The sequence below is a fragment of the Pundamilia nyererei genome, unplaced genomic scaffold (assembly GCF_000239375.1).
Source record: "Pundamilia nyererei isolate P.nyererei 1_Seehausen unplaced genomic scaffold, PunNye1.0 scaffold00297, whole genome shotgun sequence".
Lineage (NCBI taxonomy): Eukaryota > Metazoa > Chordata > Actinopteri > Cichliformes > Cichlidae > Pundamilia > Pundamilia nyererei.
In genome coordinates, this window is record NW_005187698.1 from 141552 (window position 1) to 159965 (window position 18414).

The 18414-nt window shown below is 39.4% G+C and overlaps 1 protein-coding gene across 1 annotated transcript in view; it reads left to right on the forward strand.

Annotated features, from left to right (window-relative positions):
• LOC102199148 (cell adhesion molecule 2-like) overlaps positions 1 to 12077 on the forward strand; it is a 65184-nt gene extending 53107 nt beyond the window's left edge. The window contains exons 9-10 of the mRNA XM_005751017.2: positions 9171 to 9293; positions 10201 to 12077. Of these exons, the coding sequence (XP_005751074.1) occupies positions 9171 to 9293; positions 10201 to 10319 (242 nt within the window). The 3' untranslated portion in view covers positions 10320 to 12077. The remainder of the gene's footprint in view (positions 1 to 9170; positions 9294 to 10200) is intronic.
• The last annotated feature ends 6337 nt before the right edge of the window (positions 12078 to 18414 follow it).

An 18414-nucleotide genomic window follows, 5' to 3' on the forward strand; every position in this document is an offset into this window, starting at 1 on the left:
AATGCAAATATCCAATCAGTCAATCACACGGCAGCGACTCAAAGTTGTAACTGAGAGTTTTGATTTTTATTGCAACATTCAGATGGAAGTCAGAATTTGGCAGAGAACAGACGAAAACATAGCTCCATCCTGCCCTGTATCAATGATTCAAGCTGCTGGCGGTGTAATGGTGTCGGGAATATTTTCCTGGCAGACTTTGGGCCACTTGGTACCACTCAAGCATTATTTAAACACCACAGTCTGAGTATTATTGCTGACCATTTCCATCCCTTTATGGCCATCGTGTACCCATCTTCTGATGGCTGCTTCCAGCAGGATATCACGTGCCATGTCACAAAGCTCAAATCATAACAAACTAGTTTCTTTAACATGACATTGAGTTCGCAGTACTCAAATGGGCTCCACAGTCACCAAATCTCAATCCAATAGAGCACCTTTGTGTGTGCATCCTACAAATCTGCAGCAACTGTTTGATGCTTTCCTGTCAATATGAACCAAAAGTGCTCAGAAATGTTTCCAGCACCTTGTTGAATATGTGCCATTAAGAATTAAAGCAGTTCTGAAAATTAAAAGGGGGTCAAGCCGGCCATTAATGAAAGTTTGGGATGTCACTCCACGTGGCTCTGAAACTGTACACTAAGCCACACTGCAGTTTCTAAATGTTATGATGCTAAACATGCTGAAAACTATATGTAACCACACAGTGAAACAACGAGCGGCTTTACCTCAGCTGTAATTGCTGCCATTACTAACGTCTGTTTTTGCTTCCTGAGAAAGGAGAGGGAGAGACAGCTCTATCTGCTCCCCGCAGCTCAGACTCTGATGGCAGCTTTGAGGCAATCATCATTTACCTGAAAAACACACACACACTCACACAGGCCATTATCACACTACATGTAACATATGTAAACTTGCTTATGTTTACTGACAACCTGTCACCTGATTGTTGACTGTCATTTCATGTTCCTTCTGTGCTCTGCCATTGCAGTCACTCCAGATTGTGATTGCCTGCATAATTCACAAAATACCCATAGAAAGTTTAAATATAGGCTGTATTCACATTCCAAAATAGGTTATTAAACATCATTAAGCCTATCTGTACATGTCAGAATGTAATATAGTATAATATATAGACTATAACATATAACATTCAAGCTATTTGTTTTAAATCTGCCTTAAATAAATCTAAATTATACATGATTTTGTAACCCAAAAAGTGAAAATAGGTGAGAAAACATGCATCAGAGAATACAGTAATTAACCTTACTAATGATCTCAAAACTAAAAACTAAATAATTGGGTGGTTAATTCAAGGTCTTTAATAATAAGCTTTGTGTATTTAGGGAGATTGTTCAAATTTCAAATCATTTCTTTTCATCGCTGTCACAAAGTGTTTTGAATTCAAAAGAGCTGATTGTACTCCACAGGTGACCATTTTCTGGCTATAACCACACATTCTATTCAAGCTTATTCAAGCTTATTCAAGCTTATTCAGGCTAAGGACAAACCTTTTGTGAAAACTCAATAAGGGAAAATCCTTGGAGGGATTTGTAACTGTTTTATTCTATTGATATCGATCTTGCTTTTAAATGAAGGACACAGGTAAGGCAATGTGATGACCAGAAAACATATTTTCTGGAGGGCAAGTAGCCCGGACAGCTTTTTAGTCGCTGTGCTTAAACCAGAGAGGTACAGGCCGCTGCATCCCTGGGGTGAAATGGTTAAATATCGGACAACGGAGATCACCTTCACACCGCTCTTTGGACGATAAAGCTTAGGAGCACTGGAGAAATTAAAACATAATGCAAAGGTCTTTCCACTTATTGCCAGGAAAGCTTATTGATATCCTGTCACATTAACTCGCTTTGGGGAAGAATTATAGCAACAATTTGGAATAAAGTGTAGAACAGAAAAAGAGAAATCGTTAGATCCTGGGGCTACTGTTATGAATTACATGTAATAGCCCTTCTTTTCATTAACTCCCAATGGCAGAGGACACTTTTGGCAATCTTGAAGAAACACATACACACAGAGAAGGCAGTCCAATTTTCATTTATTGACATGAAGTGCTATTTGGTCCTTTTATAAATTTTTCCTTCCTTGTCTCCCACCCAACACCCCAAGTTGGGCTTGTGGTGGCAGCTTACTTCATCCAGAATCGCTCATTTCTTTAAGCCATTATTTGTGCTGTTCCTGTGCTGCAGTTGGCTCACACAGCGCGGTTCTTTCAGCAGAATGTAGCAGTGTCGTTTGTGGTGGAAAATATTTGAAAAGCAGCAGCAACACAGGCAAGATTAAGTTACCACAAGTGTAACATTGATGCTATCTTTCTGCTTCTTCCTTTGGTGGATTTTATTGCTGTTTTGAAGAGGTTATGGATTTTGCAGAATGTAGAGCTGCTTTGATAGATGATTCTTGCATGAGACTTAATTAATTCTTATGATTAATTATCTTGCTTTGCTTATAACTCCATGCTGTTACCCTGCTGACCACAATTTCTTTTTATTCCGCGAGTAAAAAAAGAAAGAAAGAAAAGAAAACCACTGGGTTGAATATTCAAGATAGTGTCCACATGTGGGCTTTATTGAATGATTAGCTGAAGTAATTTGTTTTCAGAATCTAATTAATCCGCACGACCCAGCAAACAGTAATGTGCAAGGACACACACAAACACGGCAACACACACATCTTGGTAACATTACTCTTTTTTTTTAATTCTCTCATGGGCTTGGGTGCATGCATTCAAAGGTGGACACACAAGTGTCTTTCGGCCCTCTGCTACAGCCTCCAGGGACTCTTTCATCTTGGCAGTAGAGCCAGCATTAGATGCAGATTGGTGAATTTCCAGTCTCAGCCAAAAAGTTGGGCATAATTGACTCACTGAACAAGCAAAGTCTGCAGGCACTTTTCACCACTTTCTCCCCTTTACTTTCTGATGGTCGACACTCTAGCTTTTGTATCGGTGGCTTTAACATACCATCAGTGCAGAGGAATTAACACAAAGTAATTCATTTTTGTTTCACGTTAAATGTGAAGTGTTTTCAAATACTGTTGTAGAAAAGACTATTACTAGATACAGTATTACCCTAAAAGACACAAAGAGGTTTGGAATTAACCTGTTCGCCTGTGTGAATCTGATGGAATTCTGAATACCCTGGACTGACATCATTTGTCCATACATGCAGGTGTATTCCATTCTTGTGAAAATGAGAATGTTTAATTGACTGAGGATGTGATTATAGTTCGATCTCCAAAGGTCACTTTTGCAAGAATGAAAATGATGATGAAATGATCAAGTTTGGAATAGACATGGATGTTTGTGGCACATTTGTTTGTGGCAGCACACAGGAAGCTGTACCTCAACATGTAGCACCTTGCCATGGAAACAGCACACTTTTGCTATGCTTACCCAATGATGTTATGGTGTGACTTGTGTTACACATATAACACACGGGCATGAATCTATGGAAACATCCCTCAGAGACTTTGGTCTTTATTGGCATGATAGCATCACACAGTTGGCTGCACAGCCATGATGCATGTTTGCGATAATTAGAGATTTGTGACATGGCACATGATATCCTGCTGGGAGCAGCCATCAAAAGATGGGCACACTGTGGTCATTAAGGGTTGGATGTGGGGAATAATAATACTCAGGTGGGCTGTGGCATTTAAATGATGCCCAGTTGATACTTAGAAGCCCAAAGTGTGCCAAGATAATATTCCCCACACCTTACACCACCATCAGAAGTCTGAACCATTCATACAAGGCAGAATGAATTTCTGACTTTACCATATGAGTGTTGCAGGAGAAAGTCCTCAGACCAGGCAACATTTTTCCAAATTCTATTGTCCAATTTTAGTGAGCTTGTGGGAATTGTGGTCTCAGTTTCCCTCTTCTTAGCGTACAGGAGTGGCACTGGGTGTGATCTTCTTCTGTTGCAGCCCATTGTTTTCCAGGTTCAAAGGTATGGTCATATTTCGCGAACAGTGAACAGGTGCATCTAAAAGAATGGCTGGTGAGTGTGTAAACAGACAATGTGACAACAAGCTGCTGTATTTGCTGTCATTCCTAATGTCTGGGCTGCTACCTGTAGATAGAACCGTTTAGACTGAAAGAGCTGTATCTGAGTCCTGCAGAAAAAATCACGGTGGCTGTGAAACAATCAGCATTTGGCAAAAAATGTAGAAATAAAAAATTTAAAAAAAGAAAAGTGAACACTATAGCGTGTACTATACAGCCTGTCAAAATCAGGAAGGGTGATTCAAATGTCACAAATATAGGCTGGCTTCAGCTACCCAGTATAATACAAAAATATAATAAATATATAAAAACTGAGGGATACAATGTATTGAAATTATTTAGTCTATTTATGGATCCACTGCAGCCTGTGCAATAGGATTCTGGCCTTTTTCTGAATGCTTACACTAATGGGCACTGACAGCTTTACTATGAATTTCTTTTCACTTGCACAAAACAGCCTCTTTGTGATCATAAAAATCTGTTTTGTTCACCATCTCTAATGTGGGAGTTCAAACTCACAGTATATTCTAAGTTGTTGTTTTGAGTTGCTTTTTTCTCATTTTATATCAAATGAAAGCAAAAGTTTAAAAGGTTTCCAGACAGGCGTGCCAAACAGTGTGCAGGCAAATATCAAAACACATTTTAATTACACTTACTAAATGGGTAATAAAAGGGGAACAGATGTGTGTGGTACATTATAAGCACTGGTGTTTTTGCACAGACTGTTTGGTTTTATGATGAAGGGACAGAGGTGGTCGCATATTTTTCTTGCAGCACCTCGAAGCAACAGGCATCATTAACCAAAAAAGTAGTCCCCAAGCCAATAAAACGTATAAGCTCCATACACATACTCTTTTAAACTTACTGACATCCCATTCAGTAATCATTCCATTAATGTACAACAAGTTTCATATTTCCTGCTAAAATAGCATCCAATTTATTTATGTATTTGTTTATTTTTATGTTTCTCATGAATGGAGACATATGTTGAGTTTCAGTTGCAAAATTCTCTGTTCTGCCACAGCGAAAGATTCCCCGGCCCGCACCACAGATACAAGGACACTGCAGCTCTATAAGCAGCCCGTGCTTAAGCTAGCTTCTGCTCTATTGATCTGAGCTGAAACCACTGCTTCACAGAGCTAAATCTAAAACTGAGAACGAAAAAAAGCATAACACAAAAGAAGAAAAGGTGCCTGTGGGGGGATGAATTTTAATATTCACAAAATTACGACCGAGAGGGGAAGAGAGGGAGAAAGATGCGTGTATGTTAAAGCAGCAGAATGGAAAGGACATTTGAATAGCTTGCACTGTATGACGAATTAAAGGATTCTGTCAGTGCAGATGAAAGGCGGCCCGGTGGATGGTGTACAGCTATAACAATAATTTACACGTGGCAAACATTTCTCGTGATGTTCTTCAGACACTGACAGCACACGGCGTTTGAAAAGTGAGATAAGGACATGCAGTTGACATGCAGTGTGCTGCTCTAAGAAGCTTTCTTTGACACTTAAGCTGCACACGTTTCTTTTGCTTACGTGCTGTCTGTGGAGATAGCAGCCCCGCTGAACCAAACGCGAACTAGCTTAGTGTTAGATACATACTTGTCAGCTGTGAGTGTCAAAGGAGTCTCTTTAAGTCACAGTTGTAGATAAAGTGTTAAAATATCTGCTTTGGATTTACAGCACTTAGTTCTTAAGTACATCAATCCTTATATCACTTTTTAGACATCATGTCATTAGGTATGTATGCTTAATGCATACACGTTTTTATTTCCAGCCTTTACACAGTCTCTTGAAATGTGCACAGTATCTTTATTACATACCCTTCCACAGTAACCCCATATGGAGCCAGCAACAATGGAAGAGATCAGATGAGCAGTTACACTTTTGGCTCTCTGCGGCCATACAGTGGTTCACAGAAGACCTGAACCCTCTTTAATTTATTAAACAAGCCCAACTCGCAAGGCCAGGCGACAAGGAGGGTGTTATAAATATTAAAAGAAGAGTTTGCTCTGCCACACTCTCATATTAAATCACACAGAGAAAAATGTATCTGCCCTTATTAAAAGATAATGTGTTCTGGAGCCATAAAAATGTATAACCCACAACTCTAGATCCCTCTCCTCTTCCCCCTTCTTTCCTCTTTTGTCTTGGTCCAAGTGAAATTTCAGCCTTTTTGTGTGCATCAATCTCTATTTTCTCCATTTTTACTTTGTCTCTTTGTACAGCCTTGTTGTATTTTTTTTTCTCCGTCGTTGAGTAACAGCGGACTAGACCAGAATACATAAGAGGAGAATAGATGATTTTTTTTCTTTTTTAACTCACTCACACAAAAGGCATCTACACATTGTAAATGTTGCAAGCTTTTGACGCTGCATGAATATCAAGTTAATGGAGTGCTGGAAAATTTGGTCTTGAATGTCACACAGTCTTCCCTTTATCTTAAAAGGGGCTTGAAAAGTTGTGAAATTTTGAACATTAATAAAACAACCAAACAACTACAGTATGCAGATAAAATCAATGGCACCCTTAGCCCAGAATGAAGTCAGACTCCCTCTGCATTGTACCCTCAGCCCATTTGAGGTCCCAACTTTCAAACTATTGGCCCCTTACTGTGTCTGTAGGGAGAGTAGAACATTTTCACACATGTTCTGTACTTCTCTAAACATTACACATCAGGACCTCATGTGAGAATCCAGAATCAGCTGGATCTGACGTTAACCACCCACCTCCCTAGCACAAAGTCCGCGAAAGTCTGATTGAGCTCGTGTGAGAAAAGAGCCGGTAATTACCCAGGTAATTCAGAGCAAGTGAGAATTACGTGTCCTGCAGCCTGCAGGCTCTACCCATCAAAATGAGGATTTCCTCCAGTGAGGATCTTCTGTCGAGAATCTCCTGCAGTATTCTTTTTTTTTTCTTTTTTCTTTTTCTCTTTTTTAAAGAAGGACAACTTCAGACAAGGCCTCAGCTTGATTATCTCGACAGTGTATGGAATTCATGTGTAAGAACGGCTGAATAGGGTGACCACTCGCAGCACATTGTAAAATCTTTGAGAAATCCTCTGTATGCGTGGTGCAGTGAAAAACTCTTGCTTAGCAGAGTGGATTAGAGGCGAGAGGAGAGGAAGATAATGTTGGGCTCATGGTGGTCAGATTGATCCAGCAAAAGCAGGACCTTCTTATTTTTGTCAAAGCCTATCCACCAATGCAACATAACCAGCTACAGTTTGGTGAGAGACTAAGCTGTTTTTTTGTTGTTTATAATGTCTAGGATCTGGCTAGTATGCTTCTTTCTAATGCCACATCAACACACACACTGATTTTGATTTGTTTTATTTAAACCTCTTTTGTTCAGCCGCAGACGACGACTCGAATAATATCACTTGAACTCTGAGCAGCTCTATATGTAGCTAAAAAGGCATTCTGCAAGTTTTTTTTCACATATGCAATAATACTCCCTAAGCTATCGCCAATAAATCAATAAAAATGGAAGTGTTGGCATGGCCTTGGAGCTATGAGGGGGCAGCAGCACGATGTATGACTCGTGTTATGAAGATTGCATTAATGTTTCAAATGTTTGAACGCAGTCAGTAAGAACCAAATGGGTTATTCTTCTATTTCTGAAGCCACTGAAAGCGCATTTTTTTCAGGATTTGAAATTTTGCGTTGTAATCTATACAACAATCAGACATCCAGTTGGCTTGTTTGTGGCTGTATAATAGCCAAACCAGAGTGGAAGCGGTCAGACGGTGATAGTGTATGATGTGTTTAAAAAAAAGAAGAAAAAAAATACTCACAGTCCTGACAGGTGGAGGTGAGGAGACACAACCATGTGTGTAACTTAATGCCCTAGTCCTCGCCCTGCTGGGTCCTGCCAGGGGAACATTCCTCTACTCTTTGCTCCACTGACCAAGCAGAACTGCGGCGCAGTGAAACCACAAACGTCTGTGCATATGCGTGTGTGTGTGTGTGTGTGTCAATTTGAGTGCGTGTGTCCACTGGGAGGCAGTGAAGTCTGACAGCCTGGTCACTCGGACCATGGAGACTTATGGAGCGAGAGCAAGCCAGCTGTTCAATTTGGCCACATGGGCAGACAGAGAAAGAAAAGGAGAATACTGAAGAGAAACAGTGTCAATATACGACGTGTGTTGTATGGCTAAACCATCCTCCTATCACTGCCTGCCCTGCTCTGACATTGCTGTATTTTAGCTATCACGAGCCCACGCACTGCACACAGACTGGGGCAGGGTTGCATGTGGCATTCCTCGGAGAGGATAATGAGATAAGTACTAATTTCTCAGGTGTCATAGACTGATATGAATAATACAGGCCATTCCGTTACCTATCTTCCCCACTGCTGTCACTGTCACCTTCTTTTTTTTAGATCCACCTACAACGTGTCCGTATGCTGTCAGCGCATCGGTGTCGTGTCTTACCTTGAATAACCTGAAAACCAGACTTTGTGAAAAGAGGAAGTCAGTGCGAATAAAGGAAATAAGCTTTTGTTAGAAGAAAGGGAAACCTTTGATGAGTTTTAGCATGAGGTGTGGACAGGCAGATTCCTTTCTCTTTCATGACTATCATCTCTACTGCTTATCCAGCAGCTGGAGACCTGTATTGACTCCTTATTCATTTTCCCAACAATTTCTGGCTAAGAATCAGAAAGAGATTGATCCCCCCCCCCCCCCCCCACCCCTTTTATTTTCCAAGTGATGATTTATTTACTGTGTACTGCTCTTCCACTACTGCCCTGGTTTGCATGTTGGGGACTCTTACGGCACTGTGAGGGTGGTCCTGAATTATTCACTTCTTTTCTCCAAGTCCCTCTTTCATTCTCTATTTCCTTCATTTTGCAGGGCGAATGTGTGCCTGCTTGTCTCTTTGTGTAAATCTGGTGTCCGTCTCTCTTCCCCTCTCTCTTTATTTTATTATTCTCAGACAGCTACAAAGCTCTGCTCTGACTGCATGATGTGAACCAAATGATAGCAGCTTAGAACAATCGTTAAAGCAGGAACGAGCTGGAAATAATCATCTCCTTCCTCTTTGCTCTGTTGTGTACTGTCTGCTGTTCTCTTCTCTTACCCCCTAACCTCACCAATTGGCACTTTCATCAGCTCTCTTTGTCTCTCTCTCGCCGTCTCTCCTCAGATCCCAATGCTCTTGGGCAGCACGGCACTGACCATGCCTTGATCGGAGGAGTGGTGGCTGTAGTGGTCTTTGTCACCTTGTGTCTAATCATCGTTCTGGGAAGATACCTGGCCAGGCATAAAGGTAAAATCCACAGTGGACCAGACCTACGGCTTTCAAGGCTCATGGAGCTAGTGGAGCATGTCCTTCTTGTCCCATTAGAATACAGTCCTTTCCCAATTCCCAAGTTACACCTGCAAGTGTAGAACAAAAGTGGGAAAGCTTACACCATCCACACATCAGAAATGTTAATGAATATGTGCCTTTGATATGCAGCACAAAGTAATAGCACATGTTGTTATTGTAATTCACTCTCTATCCATGTATTTATCAATAATGGGAATGGAGTTTTTTAATTGCGCAGAGGTCCGTAATATTATTTTAATTTAGTTGTGATGATGATGGGAGAAAATAAACATTCATAAATCCACTTTGGCACCACAGGGAAAAAAAACATTTTATTCCCAGACAGTATTAGACAAATAGTAATAATGTGAGGGAAGAAATTCATTTACGCAATTAAATGTGCTTCCTGTATGTGTAAATGTAAATCACTTCTCAAACAGAAAGTGATCGATTGATTCTCAAACTTGTTACAGTTTAGCTCCAAGTTCGCAAAGAAGAGTGGAAATAAAGTGAATTCCAAGTTGCTGCTCGGTTTTCGTCACTAATGCCACAACATTAACTTCTAAGTTTAAGCTAAGAGCTCAATTTGGACTTGCAGCTGTGAGTTCTGATGGTCGTCACACGCAACGTAGGAGGTGTTGATGCTATTCTGCTGTATCGATGCAGGGTCTCCCAAATTTAACTCTGCTTTATTTAAATACTCCACTACACTATCCCAGCTCCTCATTGTTTTAGATATGAATAATGTAACACTACTGATGTTGTCTTCAGATGTGGTTTTTTTTTCGCCTCAGGCAGCCAACACCATGCAGGGCTGCTTGGTATTTGTTTTCCTCAATAGAAGTTTGTTTTTTCGTTGCCACAGGAACATACTTGACAAACGAGGCCAAAGGAGCGGATGATGCCCCCGATGCCGACACAGCCATCATCAACGCCGAGGGAAACCACGCGCACGCGGAAGAAAAGAAAGAATACTTCATTTAGACTGCAGGGGGAGCTGTGCAGCTCTTGCCTTCTCATTTCCTTCTTTCGATCTCTGTACTTCTTATTCTCTCTTTCCGTCTCCCACTTTTCTTGTTCTCCTCCGGCCACTGGCCCCCATCATGTCAACAAGGAACCCACAGGCAGTCCACAAACAGACAAGTTCCCAGTGTGTTTTCCTGTTATTTCCTTCTGTTGAAACGATCTCTGTCATTTACATCTTGTCCTTTATTTTTTCATTGGTTTGGGGGTTTTTTTGTTTGTTGTTTTTTGCTTTTGGCAGATGTTTTTCACTGGCAGCTTGCTGTTGCTGCTGAAGTTGCCCCTTTGTCACTTCCTCATCTTCAACATGAATACCTAGAAATCTGTAAATCTACCATGACTGCTCCTTAGCCCTCTCGTTAGTCTTTGCTCCTCTTCCCCACCAAGCAGACACCCAAACACATATTCCTGTTCACACACATCCATGAACACATATCATCTCTCACATCAACACGGTGCCTAAAAATACAGACGCCATTGAACTTCTGTCAATGCCTTCATGTATCGTCTGTCAGTAGCAATGTAAATGCTTTGTAGATGGTTACCTTAGCCATCATTCCATTGCTTAGCTCACAGCTTTTGATTACGCATCGAATCTTTTTTTTTTCTGTTTTCTTTTTCTTTTTGAATGACAATTTGTGCTATTTACGCCTTATACATGTCTGTCACACTAAATATGGTACTTTTAGGTGATCCACTTTTCCCTATTCCATCTCCCTCTAAATAGAGTTGTAATTAAACCGTTGACCCTTGTAAGATACGAAGAAGGACTTGTGTAACACTGTAGCAAGGTTTATCAGATACAGTAAGTGTACAATATGATTTGCATTATTAGGGTAGGAGTAATAAAGGGTAGTGTGGTATTGTTTAGAGCAGAGAAAAACACACCAAAAATATATGAAAGATGCTAGGTCAAGCATTCCTTTTCAGCAAGCATAATCAAGTATATAAAACCACTTGCTAAATGTGCTGCCCAGGTACTTTTACCTGTATAGTCCTGCACCGTCCAGGCAGCGGTTTAGCAAAACACCATCACCTTCAGTGTCATCTGAACAGCTTACGGTAGTTTGTGTTTTCCATAAAGGGTTCAGGTGTGCAGAAAGAGTCACTCTCCTCTCTCTGTATAGGCTGTATAAATTGTATTCAAATAACTTTAGCTTTTCACTTTGAATAATTTGGTTATCGTTTGTCACATTGGAATTATTTTAAGGCTTGAAGAACCCGTGAAATGTAAACTCAACCATAAGGTGTTAAAACAAGACCAGACCAATAACATCTGTTTGATTACTGTCATTGTTTTTGATTCTGTCACCTTCAAATTTATTTTTAAATAGTTTTTAATAGTTTAGTGAAGCTGCCCTCATCAGCTTGTCATGCTTTTTAAGCCTATTTTCCCAGTCTGTCTCCATTAACTCAACTTTCATTTCCATTTCACGGGGTCTTCAAGAAAAAAAAAAAAGCAAATAGAAAAAGAAACAAATGGTGTGAGTGCTGGGTCAGGGATCTGCAGGGGCCTCTTTTCCAAAACTTAAAAAAAACTGAAAACAAATAGAAAAGCACAAAATTGTCTGAATGAGTTACTGTGTTCATTTGCCAACAACTAGATCGCCTTGTGAACGGTTCTTTCATTCAAATGGGTAACGAGAAGATGACAAGGCTGTCTTTGATTCAATTCTGAAGAAAAAAAAAAGTGCAGTGCATCTTTTTGAAAATGTAAGCTAAATCATGTTTTTATATTTAAAAAGAAAATGTTTCTAATATTTTTTTGGTTTTAATGGTTAAGCTCCCTGCTGTATATTGTGTCTGCTACAATGTGGTTGGTTGTGAAAATTGCTGTTAAATTCTGGATTCCTGTATTTGCTCAAATATGTATATTAGCCACCTTATCTAATTACTTTTTTTTCCATTACATTATCCTCATTAGAGAAATTTTAAAACAAATGTATTTTTGTTTTGGCACAAGGCATGTAAATAATGTGTGAGAACTAAATTTTGGTAATACACATTAGCATGTTTTTGTTTGGTTCTTTTTCATGTTTAATTTATTTGAAATTGAAATTTATTTAAGAGAGAACCACAATGAAGATGGTATATTTGTACCTTGATTTTGGGAAAACGGTGGCTTTGTGTGTTTGTGGCCCGACCCTAGTTGCTCCAAATCTGAAGAAGTTGATGTTCTAGGACATTTGGCAAATCAAACGCGCAAAACTCCGGAATAAGCTGCTTTTCCATGGAAATTGAGGTAATAGAATTTGGAGCTGAAATCAAAAGAAACAATACCTCCATGCCGGTTGCAAGAAAGTTTCCACATATTAAGACAGCCATGACGCGTCATAGTCAGCAACCTTTCATCTTTCATGAGTTTGGAGAAGTTTGGCTTCGAAGGAATGATCCTAAATGCTCAAAAGCAAGGCACTAGTCTGCTACCAGGGAGCAAATTATAATCAAGGGCAATAATATTTTGGGCCAATTGTCTCCATTTTGGTGGTCTAATTTACAACATTATGCAAATAGGGTCAGCAAAAATCTTTTGTCTGTATTTTGTTACTCGAGCACTTCTCGAGTGAACCACAAGTTGGGAATAATTAAGTCAATCTACTCAGTTTTACCTTTCATCATCGATGTAGGATTTAGGGGGTTTTGACATTTTAATTAATTTTTAAAAGCAATTATTTGTTTGTTTTGAAAATAAAGAAGCTTTGCCACAGTTTCCATATCTCACACTTTTAGTGCACTGAGCATATCACTATATACAGGTTCAACTTCAGCGTCACCACAAATGCTCTACACAAAGTGTTCTAGTCTAACATGGTTCTAGCAAACCTTGGGTTTTACATGTGTAGATACATTTCTTACAATGATTTAACATCCTTATCTTTCTTTCTTTTTTTGGTTTTGTATCTCGTTCTATTCATTGTGTCTTAAATCACTGATGGTGTCGATCACACTTGGTGTTGCTTTACAACTCCAACTTTGAAACAGGAAAGTAGTTGAATGACTTTGTTGATTCTGAAGTCAGAGAAACAAGTTAGGCGGTTTCATATCAAACACACTGAGAATTAACCGGGTCTGCAGTGATGAGTTGATGCTGGCATTAGTAATTAAACAGTTGCCATTTACTCAAGTATGCACTCTGACCAATGTGGTGGATATTTCTTAGTAATTAGTAAAATCTGTGCTTTGTTTTGAGGTTTGTTTTTTCTTTCTGAAACTCACATGTAAATGTTTGTTTTGACATAATAGTAATGAGCTAATTTGTTGCAAATGGATTTTTATAATCATTAGACCAAACCTGAATCTTGTTTAATTTGTTGTTTTAGCAGCCTGGCACATACGACCATGCACTACGACAGGATCAACTGTAGCTCTGTTATATCTTGGCTATCTTTGTTTTATTTCTGTATTGTTGTCGGCTGAAAATAAGCTTTAAACGCGTTGCCTCCTTGATTTTCAACGTTTATCAGTTGGGTTAATATTCGCTAGATCACAAGCCTTTAATTTCATCCTGGCAGCAAGACGGTAAAGGCACTAACAGAGCCGCAGTGCCATTTTCATTGGGCACAAGTCCATTTTGTGGGATTGTAAGTCTCTAATTTCCTGGCTCCAAACAAACCCGCTTTCTTCAACTGAAGGTGCGAGTCAGGGAGCTGCGGTTGTGCATTTATGCAGATTTAACAGTGCAATACTGGCAGTAATTTCGACATGAAATTGCACCCAGTTCTGTGAACAATTTCCAGGTTGGCGGAGACACAAACAAGCCTGTGCAAAATCACATTAAAAAAAGTTTCATGTATAGGCTACTGTTTTGCCTAGGATTTGTCAGGTTGAAATGCACAAAACCCACACCTTTTACGGGATGTAAGCTGCTTGCAGTGGGTTAAATTGGAAGATTGTTTATAGTTTCACAGTTCCTCGTGGGTTTGTGAGACCATTCGCTTTGAGTTGATAAAACTTCTATCTGTAATCATCTCGTGTGTTCTGTTCTGAATGCAAAAGACGGTAACTGTATGATCTCAAATTACTGTTACTATTTACAATGTGGGCTGATACAGTATATTGTTGCCTAAAAAATGACCAGATTACAGAGTATCTTATAAAGTCACATTAAAACACATATTTGAAAATCTTTATATTAGTGCCTTGTGACTCTGCACCTGAAGTTTGCCACTGAACCACCCACCTGGGCTCATTTAAAGAGGAATCAGACAAGTTGATGCGATGTGTGATTAATAAAGCTTTACAAACCTGCTAAATAAAAGACACTCGTTTCATCGTATCACGCTGACCTCGAAGCAAATCGGGTCACCAAACATCGCAGGCAGTAATGACACACACGTATTTTTTTAACTTCCAGGAAATTAGAGGCCCACGTTAGTATTCAAAATATTAAAATCTGCTTATAAGCAGAAGTGAGCGTAATGGACACTTTGGGTTATAGTCTGTCAGAAATTCTCCCTTTTTTAATCTTATGGTTTATATTTTTTTAATACATGAGTTTAATGGCAAATGTGTTCTCTACAGTAGTGCTTGTAACATGACATGGCTTGTTCCTGTCCCATCTCCCTTCCTCTGGCTCTTCAGATGTCTTTGCTGTACAGTATGGCTTCAGTGCACTTCTCTATCACTCTGCAATAGTGACACAAGAATCAATCAGCCCAATTTCTTTACTGTCACACCGATGACAACATGTGACACAATCGCATGTAGTGATGTTTCTTTTTTTATTATTATTATATCTGTTTCTTTTGTTTTGCATCTCAGGAATATATTTCATTTAGATTTTGTTCGTTTGTTTGTTTGTTTCCTGTCTTAAAATGGGGACTCGTGAGCACTTTTCACTCTGCTAGTCCCTGTGTGCTGACACCATGTATTTTTTGAGTTTTAAGATTATCACAATGATAATAAAAAATGATTCAGTGACTCTTCAATAATTCTGTCACCTTGCTGTCATTGGAATATTAGACTAAGGAAACCTTTTTTCTTTTCTTTTTTAATTTTTTGATCACTGACTTGAAATACTGAGATTTAGAAATATGCTGCAAATTACTGAGTTTCAACAATGATGGAAGGTGTCTTTAACAGAATCTAATTTTAGCTTATGTAAGCGGTTCAGTGCTTTTTGTCCTTTATCATGTTTCCCTTTGTAGCAACACACATCTTTATGTATATCAGTCTTTAGGTGGCAGGTGCTGCAAGGCACTGTCTCTCACTAAATACAAAATATCCACAGTGAGGCTCAGTAAAGATCAGGATTAGAGCTAGACAAATGTTAGTTCAGCCTCTGATGTACCTTGGTGAAATAGGGGGTTTGATATCAAGCTGTACTCCGAAAGCTTGATTTGATATATAGCACCGTAACGGAGGTGTTTCTCTCCCATTGTCTGTGGGATTTATTATATTTAATTTAGAGGTTCGTATGTATGAAATGAAATTGTTGAATAAATAGTTGCCAAAACATCTGTACAAGCCTGATTCCATTTTTTCAGTCATCATTTTGCTCCTGAAAGCCTCTTACCTCAGTATTTCTCAACTGAGCGATAATCATATACAATAAATACGCTGGAAACATCTGAATTTGTCCTCATGAGGATCAGTGCACAAGCGCACCCACACAAACACATGCATATACACATACTTGCAAAAAGACAAGAAAACGCATGCACAGATACGTGTTCATGAATTTTTATTAACAAGAATAATTCGTGTTGTGTTTTTGCGCCCTATCTGAGCTCTGTGGTTGTGATGGTACTATGATACCATCCACATTATAATGTTTTCAATATTATTAAATCCCCAGTTTGAAAAAGGTCGGTACATTAGGTAAACTGTAAATAAATACAGAATGCGATGATTTGCAGATCTGATAAATCCATAATTTACTCACAACATAGAACACAGAAAAAACATAAAAAATTAAACTGTGACATTTTACTAATAGTAACACGCTATGAATTTAACGGCAGAAGAACATCTAAAAAAAAGGTTGTGGTGGAAAAGTAAGGGGGGGGGGCTAAAGTGGTGGAGAAACATTTTTCATCTGATTAGGTTTATTGGCATCTGGTCAGTAATATGATTGGGCATAAAATTGTAAATTATAATTGTAAAATTGCATTGATTTTGAATCTTCTACAAATTGTGACAACAAAAGATTCAGAGAATCTGAAGAAATTTCTGTGAATAAGGAATAATGGCAAAAATCAATATTGGATTGCTGTGATCTTCACTCCATAGAGTGGCACTTTGTTCAAAACAGGCATGGAAATCACTGCTTTACCAAAAAAACAAAACAAAAAAAAACATTTGGCACATCATAAAAGCAAAAATAGCTCATAGAAGACCCAGGGCTGCTGAGCAGCTGTAGTCCTCAAACAGATCCGAAAGTTCAGAAGCTCCACTCTTATGTTCCCAGATGTTTAAAATGTCAATGTTGCTGCATTAAATTCAAAATGACATTACTTTTTTCTTAAAATTGCAAATTTTTCTCATTTTAAACATTTGGTACGTTTTTGTGTTCATCCTGTTTCTTTTTACAATTCCACTTTTGTTGGATTTGAGGTTGTAATACTCCTTCAAAAGTGTCGCTATCTGAGATATGCATGAGGAACTTTGAAATTAGTGTCAGTAAATCAGAAGAGAGCAGTGCATGGAAAAGTCGTTGAAAAGAATGAGGGAAACCTGGTGATTTATTTCAAGTCTATGTTGCTGGGGAGAAATCACTCTAGCTTGAAAGACACTGAGGGAGATGAAATACAGAGGAGATAATTCTTAAAGTTTCTAATCATTATTGAACTGCTGGTCATACCATCCATCTATTTTTCTTGACTGATGAGCCAACTAAGTCGGCCTGGACCATGCCCCAGTCCGGAAAGGCAGGCTACACCCTGGTTTCCAGTCCATGTGGGCTGCTATATAAAATAATAATAAGGTGGAAAATATGTAAGATAAACTTGCGCCAGGAAAAGTCCATATGAAAAAGAGGGGTGTTTACTTAACGACTCAGTGTATTTCACCATAGATAAGGCTGAGAAAAGCTCTTTTGTGGTGATTCTACTGGTAAAATTGTAAAAGCTGACAAAGTATTAAGAGAAATAAGAAAAATAGAGACTCCATGTATCGTTACACCCTTCACTGAGGCGCATCTCTACTAGCTTCTTAGTTACTCTAATGAAAGTTTTAGAAACGGTGCCCAAAAGAGAGAAAAACATTCACAAAGAGCAGAGTGCTTTAATAAGTAAGCCATAATTTTCTTCAGATCCTTTGAATTAGTCAAACCCCAAATCCAGACATTTGAGCAGGCAGAGTATTTTATTGTAGTAATGAGATCGGCACGTACATTATCCTCTTTCAATACTTGTGAAAAGATTAAGGTTTGCTTTCTAACTGCATCAGGAGAGTGAGAAATGGGCATAAATGAAGGGAAAGATGGAGCACATAAAGAGGAATGTAAGACTATGAAAAGGGAAAGACTGGGAGGAGGTGTGGATGCAATGGAGCCTGAAAGACAGGAGGGAGAGGTATCCACCCCTTTCAGTGAGTCAGGAGATGATGACTGAGGGGGGAATTAAGTAATGGCAATAAGATGTCACGTTAGACTGAAGAAAGCAGCTGCAATCAGCCCATCTGTCAGGAATAAATACAGCTTGGAGTGGGTTGCATTTGTGCCACCGAGGTATGATTCTTCTCCTGATGGAAAGTGAGGGGTCAGTGAATGACTCAATTACCACTCAATTTGTCAGAGGAGTCTTGTGAACCAGCACACTGAGAATGAGGAAGACCTAACAGGACCAGCAAAACTGCATTTTCTTGCAAAACGTTACTGAGCGGACATGTTTTTCATACTTGGCCTGCATTTGTATAGCGCTTTACTCATCCAGTCACCCACCTATTCACGCACACATTCACACACTGGTGATGGCAAGCTACATTGTAGCCACAGCCACCCTGGGGCGCACTGCCGTAGCCGAGGCTGCCGGACACTGCCGCTGCCGGACACTGGTGCCACCGGACCCTCTGACCACCACCAGTAGGCAACGGGTGAAGTGTCTTGCCCAAGGAC